This window comes from Delphinapterus leucas, chromosome 3 (assembly GCF_059928025.1).
Source record: "Delphinapterus leucas isolate spDelLeu-1000000601 "Yukka" chromosome 3, BTC_Dleu_Yukka2, whole genome shotgun sequence".
NCBI lineage: Eukaryota > Metazoa > Chordata > Mammalia > Artiodactyla > Monodontidae > Delphinapterus > Delphinapterus leucas.
Window position 1 is genome coordinate 71,810,922 of NC_143131.1, and position 22,704 is coordinate 71,833,625.

The 22,704-nt window shown below is 37.8% G+C and overlaps 1 protein-coding gene across 3 annotated transcripts in view; it reads right to left on the reverse strand.

Annotated features, from left to right (window-relative positions):
- Nucleotides 1-7,659, reverse strand: part of TMEM161B (transmembrane protein 161B) — an 84,240-nt gene extending 76,581 nt beyond the window's left edge. The window contains exon 1 of one of the 3 annotated variants that reach the window (XM_089909103.1): nucleotides 7,527-7,659. In XM_089909103.1, coding sequence (XP_089765229.1) covers nucleotides 7,527-7,529 — 3 coding nt within the window. In that variant the 5' untranslated portion in view covers nucleotides 7,530-7,659. The remainder of the gene's footprint in view (nucleotides 1-7,526) is intronic. The other 2 variants (XM_022593218.2, XM_089909104.1) reach the window with 2 other exon arrangements.
- Between the last annotated feature and the right edge of the window lie 15,045 nt (nucleotides 7,660-22,704).

Consider the following 22,704-nt stretch of genomic DNA (forward strand, 5'->3'; position numbering starts at 1 on the left):
TTCTACTGTTGGAGAAAAGTCTCCCTTTCTCTAACCAATGTCCCTTAGTATTTCCATCTCATCTCTTCTTCACAATCCAAACCTCTCTACTTCCAAGAATTTATTGCAAAGATTCATCATTATCATCTAGCACTTCTATTTTTTTCCCTAAAGGATCTTTATAATAAATATCTAGCTAGATAGATAGATAATTAGTTCATGGTCTGTCAGAAGTTACATGGGGAGATAACTTTTACAAATTCTTCTAGCAGTAAAAACCTTTACTAGAGTGTGCTGAATGTCTGGGAGGGAAGGCAAAATACTCTACAAGACCACATTCTTCTTTGCAACTCAGGGAGGGAACAAAGTTCTAGTTGCAAGCAATAGGTAATCCAAGTGAAAAGAAAAGGAGCAAGCCAATCCTGAGAGCCCTCAGGAAAAGAAATGGGCTGTGAGACAGGCTTGGAACAAATGTGACACACTACATGCTTAAGCTGATAAGAAATTCCAATTCACCACAGGTCCTCATCCCCAGTTCTCTAATTGCTCCACACTTCATCAGTGTTACTAGTTCAACCCCAGGCCTAAGGGAAATTAATGCTTTGGCGTGAAGGAGTGCCAGTTAAGGTAAAAGGAATATGACAGAATCCTTATTGTGACTTACTGCAGCAGTGTCAGATGTATTTAGCATCTGAGTTAGAAATGCCAATCATTAGCGCTACACATGACAGTAATAATTAATTTCTCTAATACCATGAGATGTGATACTAGGTAGTAACTAAGTTGGGAAGGATTTTCTAGAAATATAATCACTAATTATAATATTACTTCTATAGGAAAATGTTTTTGAAATTCAATCCTTTCGTAAGTTAAAACTTATCAAAGATAAACAATAAGATTGGCACAACAGTATAGTGGCCAAACAGCCTGATTTAGAAGTCAAATTCCACCACCAATAGATGTGATTTTGGATGAATTACTCTAATGTCGCTGTGCTTCCATTTCCACATCTGTAAAACAGAGGTTAAAAAAAAAAAGGAGGTAAAATACGGAGATTAAAAAACAAAATAGTAGGAAGTTAAAAAAAAAAACCCAAGACTGAATAACTTTATAAGTATTTAGTTAATATAAGTAGAGTAGATAAATATTAACTTTAAATAAATGCAGCTATTATTGCTATTGAGGAAAAGTAACACTCAATTTCTTATCTACCTGACATATTTCCACTTACCCTTAAAGACCTAGTCCTTTGTGAAATCCTTAAACTCCATACAAATTGAATATTCCCTCCTTTGTTCCCTCAATGTACATTTAACTAAAAGTACATCAATAATATTCACAAAATCACACATCCAGAATCACAGAACCTTGAAACAAACTATGCAGGTCATCTAGTTCTGGTTCAAGCAGACTTTCAATACCATATATTTATTGTATTCTTCCCAAAGTCATTTTTAAAGATACGCATGTTTAAGCAGTCGGTTTTTGTAACATCTTACAATTTTTAAAAAATAAATAAAACACTATAGTCAGATATTAAAATCCTGAGCTTCAACATCAAAGTATCAAAGGTGAAATTATTTCAGGTTTTCCTAAATCTTTGTTTATGGTCAAAACACAAAAGATATTTAATTTACTTTAACAAAAGAATTACTAAGTCTGTTTAATGTAAGTAAAGATACAATGTAAAATCAGAATACTTTGAGTGAATAAGTTATATTCTCCCAAGATCTGTAATAACTTAAAAGACTAAAAATATGTGGCATAAAAAATGTAATCTATTCAGTAAAATATAATATCATCTACTAATATACGATTTTAAAACACACATTTCTATTATTTTTCTGTTCACTGCATGGAAAGATGATAATACATGGCTTTATTGAAAGATTCCCACTATAGTTAAAGAAACTATGAGCTTTGTGCCTGACACTATAACACTTTTTTAGGGTGCAGTTCATAAACACATATTCAAAGATACCAGGTATACAGGCTGAATACATATATGAACTCAAATCTATTTCAATGTCACCTCCTCATTGTGGCTTTCCCTGAATGCCCTATCTAAAATAACCACCCCAATCATTTCCTTAACTCTGTTCTACCTTTCCTTATTGTATTCACCGTGACTGAAAAATATTATGTCTCATTTGATTATTGTCAGACTTTCTCAATAAAACATAAGGTCCATAAAGACAGGAATGTCTCTGTTTTATAAACAGTTATATTTCTGTTGCCAAGAACAGTACATGACATACAGATACTGCTTAACAGACAATGAATGAATGATTGAACAAATACTTTTCAAGTAAGAGCATGATTTTTAAGTGTTTGGTGAAACAAAAGACATAATCATTTCAGTTAAAAACAAGAGAATGTTCATCTCACCAGGACTTTAAAAAAATTTTTTTTTTCTGTAACTCAAGGGTAGGTGGTACAGAAAGAGTAGGAGGGCAGTGTACAAAACGGGTTTATTTCTTCAAAGTTCCTTTGGGGCAAGTTGGTGTTCATTCTTGACTTAGTAACATGGGAAAACCATGGCACAATAGTAAGAAAATAATAAATTCTCTCTTAAAAAATGAACACTTTAGAATATGTTCTGATTTTCTAAAATCAACTGTATTTGCTTTAAGCTTCTATCCCAGAGCAAACAAACGAATTAATTATCTAAAAAGTGGACAGAGCCCAAAGTATAAACCAGTCTTAAGAATCAACCTTGGGGCTTCCCTGGTGGCGCAGTGGTTGAGAGTCCGCCTGCTGATGCAGAGGACGCGGGTTCGTGCCCTGGTCCAGGAAGATCCCATATGCCACGGAGCGGCTGGGCCCGTGAACCATGGCCGCTGAGCCTGCGCGTCCGGAGCCTGTGCTCCGCAACGGGAGAGGCCACAACAGTGAGAGGCCTGCGTACCACAAAAAAAAAAAAAAAAAAGAATCAACCTTGAATCAACCAAATGCTAACCAACAGAACAGTCTCTACGATTATTTGAACTAAGCCTCTTTTGGAAAGAATTAGTAAAGAAGTGGAAGAAAAGTCAGAGAACTGAGAAGAGGCCCAAATCTCCGCCACTATGTGGCAAACTGATGAAACTTGACCAGAATCCATCCTTCAAACTGCACATTCTGGGCCATAAAACATTTAACAAATTAAAAGGATAGAAAACATACATTGTCTGCCCTCAGACCACAATGGGATTAAACTAGAAATCAGTAACAGAAAATAATTGGAATATCCCAAAATACATGGAGACTAAATAACACAGGGGTCACAGAGGAAATCTCAAGAGAAATTAAAAACATTAATTTCTATGAACTAAATGAAAATGAAAACACAACTAATCAAATTTTATGGGATACAGCAAAAGCAGTGATTAGAGGGAAATTTACAGCATTGAATGCATATATTAGAAGAGATCTTAAATCAATCACCTAAGGCTCCACCTTACAAAACAAGAAAAAGAGCAAACTAAATCCAAAGTAAGCAAAAGCAAAGAAATAACGTGAATTATTTTTAATGAAATTGAAAAGAGGAAACCAACAGAGAAAAATCAATAAAACCAAAAGCTGGTTCTTTGAAAAGATCAATAAAATCAATAAGCCTCTAGACAAGCCAAGTAAGAAAAAAAGAGAGGACATAAATTACTAATATCAGAAATGACAGAGGAGATATCACTACAGATCCATGGACATTAAAAGGATAATAAAGAAGCACTATGAACAAGTTTATGCCCACAGATTTTATAACCTGGATGAAATTAACCAATTTCTGAAAAATACAATTTGCCAAAACTGACACAAGAAATAGACAATCTGAATAGGCCTATATCTACTAAAGAAATTGAGCCAATAATTAATAACCTTCCAAAACAAAAAGCACCAGGCCCAGTAGGGTGGACTGGTGAATTCTACCAAACATTTAAGGAAGAAATTATACCAAGTCTCTACAATCTCTTTCAGAGGACAGAAGCAGAGGGAATACTTCCTAACTCATTCTATGAGGACAGCATTACCCTACTACCAAAACCAGGCAAAGGCATTACAAGAAAAACAAAAACTACAGACCAGTATCTGTCATGAACATAGATGCAAAAAGCCTAAACAAAATACCAGCAAATCAAATTCAACAGAATTATACACCACAACAAACTGGAATTTATTCCAGGTATTTGAGGCTAGTTCAACACTCAAAAATCAATTAAAGTAATCCACCACATCAACAAACCACACATCTGATTATCACTCAGCACAAAAACCTCAATATCTCCATCAAAGTTTCTAATGTCTGCATTAGAGTTCCTTCAAAGTGCTTTAAGGACCACGAGTTTCAGTCTTAACTGTAAAACTCATTAAAAATTAAATTCTCAGACTCCACCCCCCAATAATGGAGACCAGATAAGCATTTTTATCAAGCATCACAGGTGAATCCTATGTGAACTTAAGTTGAGAACTAGTGTCCTAATACACTTTTCAAAACTCAGTTGAAGTCACCTATTACATGACTCCCCCCCATTAGAATTAATTTCTTTTCTCTGTACTATTCTTTGAACACATTACATGTATTTCTCTTGTAACTTATACCACATTATCTCTTCCCAACAGCCCTCCCCATTCCCCAAGAAGAAAACTTTCTCATTAACTCTGATTAAGGCAGAGGTTCACAACCTTTTTTTCACAACTAACACACCACAGCACAATCCCACAGTAAAAGTTACTAGAGGATATTACATAGATAAAATAAGCCATGCGATTCCTACAATTCCAGGACTTAGCTCTAATCTACTTTTCTCCCACAAATCAGCCTAAATGGTGTAAAGATCTATTTGATTAAAGTTGGTCTATAACTTTCAAAAAGATAATAGCTTTATTCCTTTAGTAAATTTTCTATGGACTATCCATTCTCACAACATGAAAGCAAAAAAATTAAGAGTGAATACTCAGTATTCTTGGTCTGGATCATGAGTTTATATCGACTAAAACAAAAATAAAATCAAGGTGTAAAATAAAAAAGACTTTGCTTTCCATTCCATAATTGTATTTAAAACAGTAGTAAATTACTTGACCAAACATATTGACAAAGATTCCAAGTATTACCAACCTGATATATTAAAAAATGAAAAGGTGAATGATTTAAAAAAAAAAAAATCAAACTTGAGGATAGGGGGACAGGACAGTGGAAATCAGACTAAATTTTACTTAATCAGAAACTTTCTGAAAATTCTGAAAAAAAGTCCTGGGTGAAGTCACAAAATCATAAATATTAGAGTTAAAAGGTGTTTTAATTCCTATCAAGTTCCACTTCTCTTATCTAGAAGGAAATTGGAATTCTTATCTATGTTGAGTGATTTTGCCCAATTCATATAATAATGGGCAGAATCTGGGTTTTCTGACTTCTGTGCCCTTTTCATTATATCATTAGGACCAAGCAGTGCACAAGACCTCAATTCAACTAAGCTGAATCCTAAACAAATTCAACCCTTGTTCACGTCATATAATAGCTAAACCCTTTCCTTTGAAGGATTCCAGGCAATGACCACACTTGCATATACAGACATTATCAATTTCATAGTTGGGGAAGGTAAAGCTGCAAGCTTAGTAATTAACTCAGAACTATAAGCAATAACAAAATGGAGAGTAAACTATCTGGCTCCTGGTGACATTCTCCAGGTGACATTCTCTTAAGTGGCATTTTGATAAACATCATGAGTTTACCTTAGCTTAAAACAAAACTACCTTTTTTTGAGCTGGCAGGGGGAGAGAGGTTCTACTTCTATTACTACAGAATACTGACAACAAGTTCACATTCAGCTTCTTTGTGACAATTGTAAATTTAAAGTTTTTAATTACACCCTATCTTCAACTTTTCAGACCAAGATATCAAATACTAAGCTGAAATTTAAGAACTGGAGATTTGGGTTATAGTCCAGACTGTGCCAAACTATCACTACTTTAGGTAAATCACTGCCTATTTCTAGACGTCAGATCCTTCCCTCTATTAAATTGGGGTTGGGGGGAGGGGGGGAGGTGGTTACGGTAGTTATTATCTTCGGTGCCTTCCAGTTCTACTGTTCCTTATCTTTGTCTAATTTCATTGATACAAAAGGAGGAAAAAAAAAACTGTTAATGATTACAAATTGTACCATTCACTGAGGTTTAAAGAAACACACACACACACACACACACACACACACACACACACACACACACACCGGTGCCCGAGTCAGAGGTTAGCTGGTAGAGAGCACCAGGAACCACATTATTTTGAAATTCTTTTGTTTCACAGTCAGTTAAGTTTCTATAAATCATTCAAAAGTCAATCACCATACACAGCAGCTGAACAATGTCAACATTTGATCCTGAAAAAATATGGCAAACTCCAAATTCCAAGACAGAATGTCTTCAGATGAGGATTTGAAATCTTTTATATAGTCAAGTAACTGACAATTTTGAACATTACCAAACCCCTGTGATATTGGGAATCAGCAAAGGTTAAGAAATCCTCCCATTGCCACCCTTCTGTGATCTGTAAATGGCTTACTGCAAAGAACCAACAGTCCCCATAGGACTTAGGTGAGCACCCACCCACCTTGTTTACCTATAACAAGGGCAGACATAGCACCTGCAAATTCCCATTCTTTGCTTCAAAACTGACTAGTTGAACTGCTTGTCCCCATAGAGCAACCGGAACAAAATATTACCCAAATTCCAAGATCTCTTCCCCTAGGTTCCTGAACTTTGGCCCACACTCAGTCTGAAACAGGATATAACCCCCCAACAGTTTTTCCTCAGAACAGGTTTGCGTTGGGGTAAAACTTTCTCTGATTTACAGTCCAATCGTACTACCCTTTCATCTCACTTCCCCACACCCAGTTCTTTCTAGCCTTGTTTCCTCCTGCCCATAAAAGAGAAGCTCTTTTTCCTAATCCTTGAGACTCTAGCAGATCTTATGGTCAGGGCACTCTCCCTACTCCAATAGTTCCGTCGTCCACGCCCTTGCTATTCCTTTCGAATACAGACCCTGCTTATTAAGTGCAGATTTTTTATTTGACACCTTTTCCAACTCCACAAGGGCTGAGTTTGAAAGACAAACTGACTTTGCCGTTTCTTTACTTTGCCCTTTCTCTAAGTGACAGGTGGTAATCCTTTACAAGAAGGGAATGTACTGTGTCCACCTGGAAAGGCTATAGGCATTTATAAGATCTGAACTTCTTTGCCATTGCCCTACAGCTGAGAGTAAAGGGAGGAGATCATCAACCAGGCAAGGTCAACTCTGGGACCACCTGGCCCACGGCCATACACAGTAAATGGGCCATGAACATTCTGACTACCTATTCCATACTCCTGAACAGATCTCGCGGTTGGGCAGGACAGATGCTGCTTCCTCTAGGGCCCCGGCGCCCCGGGGCAGGTGGTAGGTCCTGTCCTACCGCTCACCCCATTGCTCCCGCCCGCTCCATCCTCAGCTGGGCACCCGACCGGCTCCCTTCACAGGACTGATCTCCCGGCCCCTTCCTCCCGACTGTTGTTATTCCAGCCCTCACAGGAAGACTCACCATGGCGCCAAGGACAGGTCGTGGACCAGACGCCCAGGAGTCGCCGGGGCCGTCCAGGACCTACCCTCACCACTCTACAGCCGGGATCCACTCGACACCGCGAGAGAGAAGATCTTCCGGCTCTGCCGGAAGTTCAGCCTGAGCGGGACAGGAAGTCCCTCCCCTCTGCTGAACGCCGGCGACCCCACGCCACGCAGAGGTGAGGCTACGCAGGACGTCCTTCATTGCCACTTCCGTGAGCGCTAGGTTAGAGGCTGGGGGAGGTGCTGACCTTGAGAGCGCACGCGGGAGGCGCAGGCGCAGCACAGGTAGGAAGGTGGGCGGGAGGCGCGCCACTGTCGCGCCTGTGAGGATCCAGAGGTGGGTTGGGTTGTGTTGGCAAGAGCGCACCCTCTCTCTACAAGGTGATAGAGATAAAGGTTGGTGAATGAGGTGGGAGCCGACTCAAGATCCAGCGGATTTCTTACGGGAGAAAACCACAGTTAAGCCCCGCTCTTGCTGAGACAACACTGAAATTGCCTCAGCTCAGCCACGCCCTTTCTCTTTTTACCTTCTCGTTTTTCTAGCTGCCTTTTCTTGGAGACTTTCCTTACAGACCTGTCCCTCTGTCGTCTCTGCTCCCTGCTTTAGTGGCTCTTCCAGCTCTATCCTTCCTCAGGGCAGTGGAATTTGTTCGTGAGAAGTTTCTTCATTACAGGTACCAGCTAAAGCCAGAAGGACATCTACCAAGAGCAGAGAAACCGGCAAGAGAATTCTGCCTATTTAATACATTCCAGTATGGACGGTTTCCATTTAGATTAAAAAGTATATGTCATCAGATAGAAAAAAGTCAAACTCCCGTATACCTTCTAATGTGCTGTTTTGTTTTGTTTTTTCCAAAAGACAACTCCCATATACCCTCAAAATGTTGTGTTGTTTTCTGTACCTATAAACTCTCTCTTTTATTTGGTTATACATAGTACTAATGGCAGGCTTGAAGTGCATATACAGAGTACCTTTAACCCAGAAATTCATCTCACAATTTAGGGATCCTTGCTTAAGTCTCAACTGTATCTGCAATTTCATCTGTGGGATCTCTTTGTGCCATAGGGTCTAGTTTTGTCGTAAAGCTGGAATTGGAATGGGAAACTAGGAAGCTTCAGAAGAACTTAAGAAAATTGGGTTGGCAGGGGTGGTTAGAGATGTTAAGTTTCACCTTCCTTACCAAAGTACCTGAAGAGCACAGATACCCAAGCTATAAATGGTCGAAAGATCCTGAGAATCAGAGTTCCCAGCCATCTAAAAGAAGCATGCGTAGGGCAGTTACTCTATATTAGTTTTCACTTTAAATTTTATTGGGAGATGCATAGTGTGACAGTTAAAAAAAGATGTAAGAATCATAAGTACTAACATTGGAAACAGCTGGAGGTGGAGTGGGGCTGGGAAATATTTTGTGAAACAGATCCTGCTGAGGTTGAATCCAGAACTTCGCTGAGGGCTCCTTCCACTTCTGCTGTATGGAAGAAGGTTGGAAATTGACAAGCCCCAGGGCACTGCAGATGGTAACTGGGAGAGAGGAATTGGAGTCTGTCAGCAGGTGTGTCTGTGGAAAGCAGCTGCGATCCTTGAGGAAGAAAAAGTGGAGAAAAAGTGGCTATAAGTCTGTCAGTGACAACACATCCTGCTAAGTCTTACTCTCCTTTCTGACACTGTGGGTCTTACATCTGCCCTAGACCTGGCAGCCTCATTGAGGTTCACAAAGCATCTCCTATGTGGCAGTAAGACTGAAATTATTAGGTTGGAATCCATTCCTGCCAGAGTAAACGAAAGGAAATCACAGTGTTTATTATCTGCTGATCATTTTAAATAGATCATGGGGTTCTATGTTCCTTATTTGGTATATGGCAAGTTGATAAATAACTCTTGGTTAATATCCTCTAATGTTTCTGTTACAGTGTGAAAAATCTGTTATAAGTAATTTTTTTAAGATTAAAATAAATGCATGTTTTAAAGCTGCAACCTCCCAGTCTTTTTTTTAATTCCACAGAGTAATTATAATGTTGTGTAAGGTTACATGCCTTGAAGTAGAGGAATTTACCTATTTCCATTACTTAAAATAGATGAGAGTCTTAGACAAAGGTACAAAAAAAGGGGAAACTAATAAAAGGGGGGAAAAGACGTGGATGATGGAGATTAAGAAGAAATTTGGTTGTTTTTGTGAAGGGAGTTAGGAGTCAAATCTTTGATTTAAAAAAATCTTGGTTGCTCACTATTCAGGCTTTGTGATGAGTTGTCCTGAGTGAGAACTGTTCCCTAGTACTTAAGAACACTAACAAATAGTTACCTCGTCCTTCAGGGCCTCCACCTATCTGGAACGTTTTCAACCATTAAGACCTATCACTTTTTTTTTTTTTTTTGACCTATCACTTTTTTGAAGTCTAGCTCCATATTCTTTGCAAAATGTTTTCCAGATTAGCTCCCCTAATAAATTTCCACTGCTTTTTCTTACTTTAGTAAATATAATAACTTAGGCTTTCTTGTGCAGTGCCTTTGTAATCCCCCCACCTCTGCGCAATATATATTGTTTTCCTAATTAGACATAAATGCCTGGGACCTTCTTGTGTTGCCCACCCTCTTCCCCTTGAGAAATACCATTTAAAGGAATGTTGTGGACAAAAATCACTTCAGTTAAACTGCCCTTAAAATAATTTATGGACAAAAATGTTAGCCGTAGGAATACTTATCATCATAAAAAATTAGGAAAAATCTTTAACAATTAGAGATTGGTCAAATTCTATCATATATACTTAGTGGAATATTATCTAGCTATTTTTTAAAAGCCATTAAACTGGTCTTTCTAATGGAAAATGTGACCAGTATGATTGCTTTGACGTGAAAAAACTAAGTATAGAACAAAGAGTAAAAAAGGAAGTAACAAAAATATATCAATCATCGTTACTGGAATTACCACTCTAAAACAACCTTTCTGTAAGGGGGTAATTTTTTATTTTATTTTTTTTTACTTAGGAGTAGATGAAAGGAGCTTTTTTTCCCCAAAAAAAATTATGCTTTGTAACATCCACCTATATTACTCTCACCTTTCTAATTTGGGAAAGACATACAAACACGCATGTTCTTCAGAAGTGTATTGCAACTTTTTGATAGTTCAGTAGCCTCCCTCTGAAACTTTTCTCTGTTGTTATTATAGTTATATCTAGGACTGTACTACATATCTGACTGGTGGAAAAACTCCTGCAAATTTTACACAAATTATACAGTGCACATTTTCAAGGATTACTAATGTACATAAATGAGATCTTGATATCGTTTGATACCTTTTGGTATCAGGAAGGTCTTTAAACAGCCACCACCGAGAGCAATAAAACCGTTAGAAAAGTTTAAAACCTAAGTTAGCTTTATTCATTCTTTAAGTATTTGAGTATCTACTCTGTCCTAGTCACTGTTCTATACTTGGGGAAACTGTGATAAATAGAGCAGGCATGGTCCCTACTACATTTTAGTGGTAACAGACCATAAATAAATAAACAAGAAAAATATTAGTAATAGCGCTAGGCAGAGAATTAACGTAGATGAATATTTTAGATTAGGTCACTAAGGAAAACTTCTAAAAGAGTGTTTTTATTTAAACTGCTATTTGACAGGAGAATCCAGCTTTGCAGAAATTGGGGAAACCGTTGCTTGCAGAGGGGACAAAAATGCAAAACCCTGAGGCATGAACTATCTTGGAATATTTTGGGAACGAAAAAAAGGCCTGCCTTGTTGGAGCATAGTGACTACAAGAAGAGGAAGTTTGGGGGTAGGAAAGAGCTAAATTATGGTTGCATTGAAAGCCAGGAAAGGGTTTAGATTTTATTCTAAGTGTTGTGGAAAAAGCATCTTAACCTGAGGAGTTATATGCAAGAATATATTTTTAAAATCTACTTTAATGATATTTTTGTAATTGAAATGTTTAGTTGACACACATGTAACACAATTACTAATATACATGGACATAAATCTATCATATTACAGTAAGTCCCCTACATACAAACCTTCAAGTTGTGAACTTTCAAAGATGCGACCATGCATTCACATGTCCAGTCACATGTTAGTTCACGTGTCTGGCTTACATTGTCATTTGTGTGCATCCTCTACAAGTGGTTGTGCTTTTGTGTACTTTACTGTACAGTACTATATAGCTACCCAGACATCGCTGGATTGTTTTTTCAAGAGAAAAAACGATAGAATTGAATCTAGCAATGAACCAGAACTGTGCCATCAACGTCAGGCATGAGTGAAATTGCAGCTTGCCCTCTGTCTCCTATTGCCAATGATCCTTTAGCTCTACCATCTCCCACCTCCTCTCCCTCCTCCAGTCAGTAACTCTTCTTGCCTGTTCACTCAATGCCAGCCCCTGTATGCCGCTGTTGTACTGTACTACTGTACTTTTCAAGGTACTGTACTGTAAGATTAAAAATCTTTTCTTTATTTTTTGTTTGTTTTTTATGTATTATTTGTGTGAAAAGTATTATAAATCTATTACAGTACAGTAATGTATAGACAATTGTGTTCATTGGGCACCCTGGCTAACTTTATTGGATTTAATGAATAAATTGGACTTAGGAATGTGCTCTCGGAACGGAACTCGTTCATATGTAGGGGACTTACTGTATTTGCTGTTTGTCCCATCTCTCCTATGTTCAGTTTCTCCTTTTTTGCCTTCTTTTAGATTGATTATTTTTAATCCATTTCTTCTACCCCATAAGCTTGACAGTTATGTATTATTTAGAAATTTATATTATACTCTTCCTGGACAATGTAAGGACCTGAGAACACATCAACTTAATTTACTGCCCCACTGCATGTTATATATATTGTGTTTACTTAATATATACTTCCTAATTCCTTAAGACATTATTATTTTTATACAATTAATGTGTGTTTATATTTACTCAAACATTTACTTCGTCTGTTGTACTTTATGATTCCTTGAGTTTCTAAGCTTCTATCTGGGATCTTATTTCTTCTTCCTGAAGAACATCCTCCAGTATTTCCTTTGTAGATGGCTGCTGGTAACAAATTCAGTTTTTGTATCCTGAAACTACTTATTTTACCTTCATTTTCAAAGAACATTTTTGCTAAATTAGTAGCTATTGTATTTTATCATTCTGAGGATACATTCCATTGCTTTTGGCTTCCATTTTTTTTTTGAGAAAAAATGTTGGTTTTATTTTTGCCCCCTTAATCTGTTTTTTCCTTTGGCTGTTTATAAGATGTCCATAGTAAAATTGAAGCAGTTTTATTATGATGTAACTAAACGTTGTTTTCTTTGTTTTTTTTTTAATTTGTTTTCTTTTTGAGGTTTGTAATGCTTCTTGCATCTGGGATCTCATGTCTTACTCTGTTTTGGAAAGTTCTCAGCTCTTATCAGTTATTGTTTCTGCCCCACTCTCTGCCCTCTCCTCTCCTGGTATGCCACTTAAATGAATATTCAGTCATTTCAATTTATCCCTTATGTTCCATTTATTTGTCTCTGTATGGTTCATTCTGGATAATTCTTACCTTTCAGTTCACTCTCTTCTCTTTAATAGTCTCTAATCTCCTGTGAAACTTATCTGTTGAAGCATTTATTTCAGTTATGTTTTTGGTTGTTATCAGTTCAAGCATTTCTGTTTGGTTCTGTTTTATAGTTTCCAGTTAGCTATCCAGTTATCTGTCTCATCCTGATCTTTTATCTTTTCAAACATATTAAGCATAACTACTTTAAAACGCGTGTCTAGGGGCTTCCCTGGTGGCGCAGTGGTTGAGAGTCCACCTGCCGATGCAGGGGATGTGGGTTCATGCCCCGGTCCGGGAAGATCCCACATGCCGTGGAGTGGCTGGGCCCGTGAGCCATGGCCGCTGAGCCTGCACGTCCGGAGCCTGTGCTCCACATCGGGAGAGGCCACAACAGTGAGAGGCCCGCGTACCGCAAAAGAAAAAAAAGTGTCTAGTAGCTGTGGGGTCTGCTGTTGTCTGAAGCGTCCTTGTTTCTTTGTTGTGTTTGTTGTTTATCATATTATCTTACTTTTATGAATTTTTTGTTTATATTATATTATTTTTATTTATAAAATTTTTGTTAATTTATGTTATGTTATTTTTGATTGAATGCCAGAACTGGTATATGAAATTATACTTTGAGGTCTAAAATGATGATAGAAAGGATTTATGTCTCCTGGCAGGGGCTCTGGGCACTAGTAATCCAAAATCACCTTAATCTGGTCAGTGGCTGAGATGACTGGAAGTTCTACTTCTAGTTCAAACTTTTTCCTAAGGTATAGACCTTTGAGATCTCAACTTGAAGCCTGTAGAGTTAACAAAGGCAGGCTCTGAACTCCAGTTTTTGTCTTTTTGACTCACTGAGTAAGTCAGATGGTCTGTTCAGCTTCTCAGCTATCTTCTTCTCAGGAATCAGCAGGTAACCCCAGAAAAAAGCTATAGTAAATGCTGGGTTCAACAACTCTGGGTTTTTCTTCTTCTGGATTTTCTACTGCCTCATTGGCTCTCTCTGATGCCTTCAGATGTTTGTTTTATATTTTGTCTAGCTTTTCTAGTTCTCAGAAGAAGGAGCACAGGCATACCTTGGAGGTATTGTGGGTTCAGTTCCAGACCACTGCAAGAAAGCAAATATCACAATGAGTCACATAAATTTTTTTGTTTCCCAGTGATTTAAAAGTTATGTTTACACTGTACTGTATTCTATTAAGTGTGAAATAGCATTGTCTAAAAAAAAGTACACTCCTTAATTTAAAAATAGTCTATTGCTAAAAAATGCTAACCTTCATCTGAGCCTTCAGTGAGTTGTAATCTTTTATCCGGTGGAGAGTTTGAAATACTTTGAGAATTACCAAATGTGACACAGAGACATCAAGTGAGCAAATGCTTTTGGAAAAATGGTGCCAATAGACTTGCTCAATGCCGCATTGCCACAAACTTTCAATTTGTAAAAAACACAATATCTGTGAAGCACAATAAAGTGAAGCACAATAAAATGAAGTATGTCTGTACTGAAATACAGATTTAGAAATGGATTCACTCTTATAAGGGATATTGATTTAAGACAGATGACATTGTAGGCCAATGGGAAAAGCAAGAGCATTTCAATAAATGGTACTGGATATCCATATGGAAGAAAGTTAAATTGGACCTCCCTAGTTAACACCATACAGAAAAGTCAGTTCCAGGTGAATTAAAGATTTAAATGTGAAAGGAAAACCTATTAAAACTTCAGAAGACAAGATAGTGAGATATCTTTATGCTCTTATAGTAGGTAAAACCTATAAAAAGAAAGAATTACATTCAAATACATTTTTTAAATCTCTGTTCAAAAGATATCATAAGCCCTTGGAGTAATAGTTGATTTCATTTAGGTACAGGAAATGTACACAATGAGCCTGGAACATTTTGTTGTGCAGTTTAGCAAGGAAGCTGTCATAGGCTACTAGGATCATGTCAAATGGAGTCAGGAGCCAACTGAAAAGCATTCCTCTGGCCAAAGATGGAACACTTGGAGTATCAATAAGGACACACAGGTTCACAGAAATTCTGAAATCCCCTTGAGCACAAACTGGGACATACCAAATGCAATGGATTGGAACATCTGAAATTATCAAATGTCCTTATATTCATGAGTTCTTAATGATAATAAAACTAACAAAAAGCATCTAATTGATCAACACTGAAGGATGTTCTGGAATCATTATTTTGAAAACCAGTTTCTAAAAAGGTAATTATTTGTCCTGTCTTTCCTATATGAACTGTACCACAGGTAAGTAAATGAGGGGAAGTTTTTTATATAAATGTATTAATAAATGAAGAATGAATGATACAATTAGAAAATTTTAAGATTCCTAATGAATAAATAGGTTTATTCATTGTATATCAACAGCTGCTAACATGACAAATAAGGAAACTTTATATGCCTCTTAATGGAAAAACACACCATCACCTATTAAAAACTTGTGCCAAAAAAACTGAACCTGATATTAGGAAATACAGAGAATGTGTTAAACACAGTGGCTGTGCAATCAGAAATTTTTCATCTATGGAAATCATGGGACAAATTAACTTCAACAAATATGTTGCAGGAGGGAGAGAAGATGGAAACAAATGTAGATTAAAAAGAGACTCACCTAAAAGACACATGAAGCAATGTGTGAACTTGTATTAGTTATTTATTGCTGTATAACAAATTGCCCCAAGACTTAATTTAACAGCTTAAAACTAAAAATACTTACCTCTTACAGTTCCTGAGGGTCAGAATCCAGGTGTGGTTCAGCTAGGTCTCATGGCCCAGGGTCTCATGAGTTTGCAGTCAAGCTATTGGCTGGACTGCAGTCTTCTGAACACTTGACCTGGTCAGAGAGGATTCACCTCCAAGATGGTTCATTCACAGGGCTACCTGCATGTCCTCACAACATGGCACCTGGCCTTCCCCAGAGAAATTGATCCAAGAAAGAGACAAGCTAAAATTACACAAAGTGATGCATTACTTGTCCTGTATTCTCTTAATCCCACAGATCATCCCTGATAAGAGTGTGGGAGGAAATTATGCAAAAGCATGAATATCAGGAACCTGGCTACCACAATTTGACCTCCAAAGAGTCACATTCTTCCAGTATGCCAAATATACTCATCCTCCACCTGAGCACCCCCAAACTTTCATGCCATTACAGCATTAACTCAAAGTCTAGAAATGTAAATCAATTCTAGGTGTAGATGAGGACTTGTGTGTGTACTTCCTTAAGCACAGTTCTTTAAATAGAGTTCCTCTTGATCTGAAGAGCTGTATACTGAAGACACACAGTATCTGCCTCCACACACTTAATTTAAAATAGGGCAACCACTATGGATGTGTGTTTAAAAGGAGGGAAATGAGGTACACAAGTTCACAGAAATTCTGAAATCCACCTAGGAACAGGTTGGCAGTTTCTTCATTAAGATTCAAGGCCTGAGAGTAAATCTCCAGGTCTAACTCTACTTTAGTCACTTGGATCCACCCACTGAGTCATCCTTCATTTTCCACATTTACAGCTAGGTACTTGTCTCTGCCTATAGAAGCTTAGATATCCAAAAGCCTCTTTTGATTTGGTGCTCTGTCCCTTTCAGTTCTGGCGGGCAAACAACAAACTAATATAATCCTCTTTTAAAAGTCTCTTTTAAAACATTATATTCTGCTCATATAATTCTTTTATAAACTTTGTGGATCTCCTCTGAATTTTATTTGAGTTCACGCCATTAGACAAAGCAATACCCATAAATATCTTCCATATAAACGCTTCTCTACATTGGGCTTTTGATGCAGCACACCCTTAAAATTCTTAGAACCTATCACTTGAGAAGTTTCATCAGGTACATCCTTTATGTCTGAATAAAAATACTCTGAAGCACCATGCTAGAGCTTTCTGAGGTCTTAAAGGGCTTTAAAACTACATCCTCAACTTCATATTTTCCTGTTAGTGCTTTGCATTTGTTCTTTCTTTTTTAAATAAATAAATTTATTTATTTATTTTTGGCTGCATTGTGTCTGTTGCTACGCATGGGCTTTCTCTAGTTGTGGTGAGCGGGGGCTACTCTTTGTTGTGGTGCACGGGCTTCTCATTTCAGTGGCTTCTCTTGTTGCAGAGCACGGGCTCTAGGTGTGCGGGCTTCAGTAGTTGTGGCTCGTGGGCTCTAGAGCACAGGCTCAGTAGTTATGGCGCATGGGCTTACTTGCTCCATGGCATGTGGGATCTTCCCAGACCAGGGCTCAAACCTCTGTCCCCTGCATTGGCAGGCAGCTTCTTAACCACTGCGCCACCAGTGAAGTCCCTGTATTTGTTCTTGTTCTGAGCCATTTACTAATTTTAACATCATCTGTCACCTAGAGAGACTGGGAATCTTCAAATCCCAAAAGTTCTGTCTCCTTTTTGTTTAACAGTTCTTGCTTTAACATCTCTTCCCTCTCACATTTTACTATAAGCAACAATGAGAAACCAGGTGACATCTTTAACATTATTCTGGCTGGACATTGCCTTAACTAGATCACCCAGTTACTTCATTAGGCATATTCTCTACTTTGCACATAATTGCAGGTGACAAATTTGCTAAACTATTGCCACTTTCCTCTAATTTCCAATAAGACTTTAAATCTGTAAGACCTCATCTGCAGCCTCCTCAAAGTTATCATGCATCTACAAACACTCTCCTCCAAGTCCTTCCAGCTTCTGCCCACTGCACTTTTTTTTTTTTTTTTTGGCGGCACTGTGCAGCATGCAGGATCTTTGCTCCCCCAACCAGGGATTGAACCCACACCCCTTACAGTAGAAACCCAGAGTCTTAACTGCTGGACCACCAGGGAAGTCCCAGTCGCTCTTAAGTTTTAGGTTTTTGTTATGTCAGCACCCCACTTCCAGGTGCCAAAATCTTTATTAGTTTTATATTGCTTTATAACTAACTATCCCCAAAACATAATTTTTAAAATAACAAACATTTCTAACTCATGCAGTATCTGAGGGTCAGAAATCGAGGAGTAGATTAGCTGAGTAGTTCTGGCTCACAGTCTCCTGTGAAGTAACAGTCAAAGCTGTCAGCTGGGGCAACAATAATTTAATGACATAACTAGTGCTAGAGGATCCACTTCCAAGATGGCTTATACACATTGGCAGGATGCCTCAGTTCTTCATTAGCTATCTGGCACAATACCTCAGTTTCTCACCATATGCCTCTCCAGAGAGCTGCCTGCCTCCCCCTTAAGCAAGTAATCCAAGAGAAAGAGACAGAAGCTACCACGCCTTTTATGTCTTTTTTGATCTCCCCTCAAAAGTGGCATACATTACACAGATATGTGACCCACAGGTTGATCACAGGTATATCCGGAGAAAAGCATGGTCTGAGAGGACACATACACCCCAGTGTTCATTGCAGCACTGTTTACAATAGCCAAGACATGGAAGCAACCTAAATGTCCATCGACAGAGGAATGGATAAAGAAGATGTGGTATATATATACAATGGGATATTACTCAGCCATAAAAAAGAATGAAATAATGCCATTTTCAGCAACATGGATGGACCTAGAGATTGTCATACTGAGTGAATTAAGTCAGATAGATAAAGAGAAATATCATGTGATATCGCTTCTGTGCAGAATCTGAAAAGAAATACAAATGAACTTATTTACAAAACAGAAACAGACTCACAGACTTAGAGAATGGATTTATGGTTACCTGGGAGTGAAGGGTAGAGAGAAGCAATAGTTAGGAAGTTTGGGATTGACGTGTACACACTGCTATATTTTAAAAGGATAACCAGAGATAGCCTCATCCACCACAGGGCAGACAGCAGAAGCAAGAAGAACTACAATCCTGCAGCCTGTGGAACAAAAACCACATTCACAGAAAGATAGACAAGATGAAAGGGAGAGGGCTATATACCAGATGAAGGAACAAGATAAAACCCCAGAAAAACAACTAAATGAAGGGGAGATAGGCAAGCTTCCAGAAAAAGAATTCAGAATAATGACAGTGAAGATGATCCAGGACCTCAGAAAAAGAATGGAGGCAAAGATGGGGAAGATGCAAGAAATATTTAACAAAGACCTAGAAGAATTAAACAAAAAACAAGCAGAGATGAACAATAAAATAACTGAAATGAAAAATACACTAGAGGGAATCAATAGCAGAATAACTGAGGCAGAAGAACGGATAAGTGACCCAGAAGACAGAATGGTGGAATTCACTGCTGTGGAACAGAAGAAATAAAAAAGAATGAAAAGAAATGAAGACAGCCTAAGAGGCCTCTGGGACAACATTAAATGCAACAACATTCGCATTATAGGGGTCCCAGAAGGAGAAGAGAGAGAGAAAGGACCAGAGAAAATATTTGAAGAGATTATAGTTGAAAATTTCCCTAACATGGGAAACGAAATAGCCACCCAAGTCCAGGAAGAGCAAAGAGTCCTATACAGGATACACCCAAGGAGAAACACGCCAAGACATATAGTAATCAAATTGGGAAAAATTAAAGATAAGGAAAATATTGAAAGCAGCAAGGGAAAAATGACAAATAACATACAAGGGAACTCCCATAAAGTTAACAGCTGATGTGTCAGCAGAAACACTACAAGCCAGAAAGTAGTGGCATGACATATTTAAAGTGATGAAAGGGAAGAATCTACAACCAAGATTATGCTACCCGGCAAGGATCTCATTCAGATTCGATGGAGAAATCAAAAGCTTTACAGACAAGCAAAAGCTAAGAGAATTCAGCACCACCAAACCAGTGCTACAACAGATGCTAAAGGAACTTCTCTAAGTGGGAAACACAAGAGAAGTAAAGGACCTACAAAAACATACCCAAAACAATTAAGAAAATGGTAATAAGAACATATATAGCAATAATTACCTTAAATGTGAATGGATTAAATGCTCCAACCAAAAGACACAGGCTCACTGAATGGACACAGAAACAAGACCCATATATATGCTGCTACAAGAGACCCACTTCAGACCTAGGGACACATACACACTGCAAGTGAGGGGATGGAAAAAGATATACCATGAAAATGGAAATCAAAAGAAAGCTTGAGTAGCAATACTCATATCAGATAAAATAGACTTTGAAATAAAGAATGTTACAAGAGACAAGGAAGGACACTACATAATGATAAAGAGATCAATCCAAGAAGAATATATAACAATTATAAATGTATATGCACCCAACATAGGAGCACCTCAATACATAAGGCAAATGCTAACAGCTCTAAAAGAGGAAATCGAGGGTAACACAATAATACTGGGGGACTTTAACACCTCACTTACATGAATGGACAGATCATCCAAACAGAAAATTAATAAGGAAAGACAAGCTTTAAATGACACAATAGACCAGATAGATTTAATTGATATTTATAGGACATTCCATGCAAAAACAGCAGATTACACTTTCTTCTCAAGTATGCAGGGGACATTCTCCAGGATAGATCACATCTTGGGTCACAAATCAAGCCTCAGTAAATTTAAGAAAATTGAAATCATATCAAGCATCTTTTCCGACCACAATGCTATGAGATTAGAAATCAATTACAGGGAAAAAAATGTAAAAAACACAAACACATGGAGGCTAAACAATACGTTACTAAATAACCAAGAGATCACTGAAGAAATCAAAGAGGAAATAAAAAAATACCTAGAGAGAAATGACAATGAAAACAGGACGATCCAAAATCTATGGGATGCAGCAAAAGCAGTTCTAAGAGGGAAATTTATAGCAGTACAATCCTACCTCAAGAAACAAGAAAAATCTCAAATAAACAATCTAACCTTACACCTAAAGGAACCAGAGAAAGAAGAAAACACAAAACCCAAAGTTAGTAGAATGAAAGAAATCATAAAGATCAGAGCAGATGTAAATGAAATAGAAACAAAGAAAACAGTTGCAAAGATCAATAAAACTAAAAGCTGGTTCTATGAGAAGATAAGCAGTATTGATAAAACATTAGCCAGACTCATCAAGAAAAAGAGGGAGAGAACTCAAATCAATAAAATTAGAAGTGAAAAAGGAGTAGTTACAACAGACACCACAGAAATACAAAGCATCCTAAGAGACTACTACAAGCAACTCTATGCCAATAAAATGGACAACCTGGAAGAAATGGACAAATTCTTACCAAGACTGAACCAGGAAGAAATAGAAAATAAGAACAGACCAATCACAAGTAATTAAATTGAAACTGTGATGTTAAATCTTCCAACAAACCAAAGTCCAGGACCAGATGGCTTCACAGGTGAATTCTATCAAACATTTAGAGAAGAGCTAACACCCATCCTTCTCAAACTCTTCCAAAAAATTGCAGAGGAAGGAACACTCCCAAACTCATTCTATGAGGCCACCATCACCCTGATACTAAAACCAGACAAAGATATCACAAAAAAAGAAAATTACAGACCAATATCACTCATGAATATAGTTGCAAATATCCTCAACAAGGGCTTCCCTGGTGGCACAGTGGTTGAGAGCCCGCCTGCCGATGCAGGGGACATGGGTTCGCGCCCCGGTCCAGGAAGATCCCACATGCCACGGAGCTGCTAGGCCCATGAGCCATGGCCGCTGAGCCTGCGTGTCCGGAGCCTGTGCTCCGCAATGGGAGAGGCCACAACAGTGAGAGGCCCGTGTACCAAAAAAAAAAAATTCCTCAACAAAATACTAGCAAACAGAATCCAACAACACATTAAAAGGATCATACACCATGACCAAGTGGGATTTATCCCAGGGATGCAAGGATTCTTCAGTATACACATATCAATCAATGTGATACACCATATTAACAAATTGAAGAATAAAAACCATATGATCATCTCAATAGAGGCAGAAAAAGCTTTTGAAAAAATTCAACACCGATTTATGATAAAAACTCTCCAGAAAGTGGGCATAGAGGGAAACTACCTAAAGGCCATATATGACAAACCCACAGCAGACATCATTCTCAATGGTGAAAAACTGAAAGCATTTCCTCTAAGATCAGGAACAAGACAAGAATGTCCACTCTCACCACTATTATTCAACATAGTTTTCAAAGTCCTGGCCACGGCAATCCAAGAAGAAAAAGAAATAAAAGGAATACAAATTGGAAAAGAAGTAAAACTGTCACTGTTTGCAGATGACATGATACTATACATAGAGAATCCTAAAGATACCACCAGAAAACTACTAGAGCTAATCAATGAATGGGGTAAAGTTGCAGGATACAAAATTAATGCACAGAAATCTCTTCCATTCCTATACACTAATGATGAAAAATCTGAAAGAGAAATTAAGAAAATGCTCCCATTTACCATTGCAACAAAAGGAATAAAATACCTAGGGATAACCCTACCTAGGGACACAAAAGACCTGTATGCAGAAAACTCTAAAACACTGATGAAAGAAATTAAAGATGATACAAACAGATGAAGAGATATACTATGTTCTTGGATTGGAAGAATCAATATTGTGAAAATGACTATACTACCCAAAGCAATCTACAGATTCAATGCAATCCCTATCAAATTACCAATGGCATTTTTTACAGAACTAGAACAAAAACTCTTAAAATTTCTATGGAGACACAAACGACCCCGAATAGCCAAAGCAGTCTTGAGGGAAAAAAACGGAGCTGGAGGAATCAGGTTCCCGGACTTCA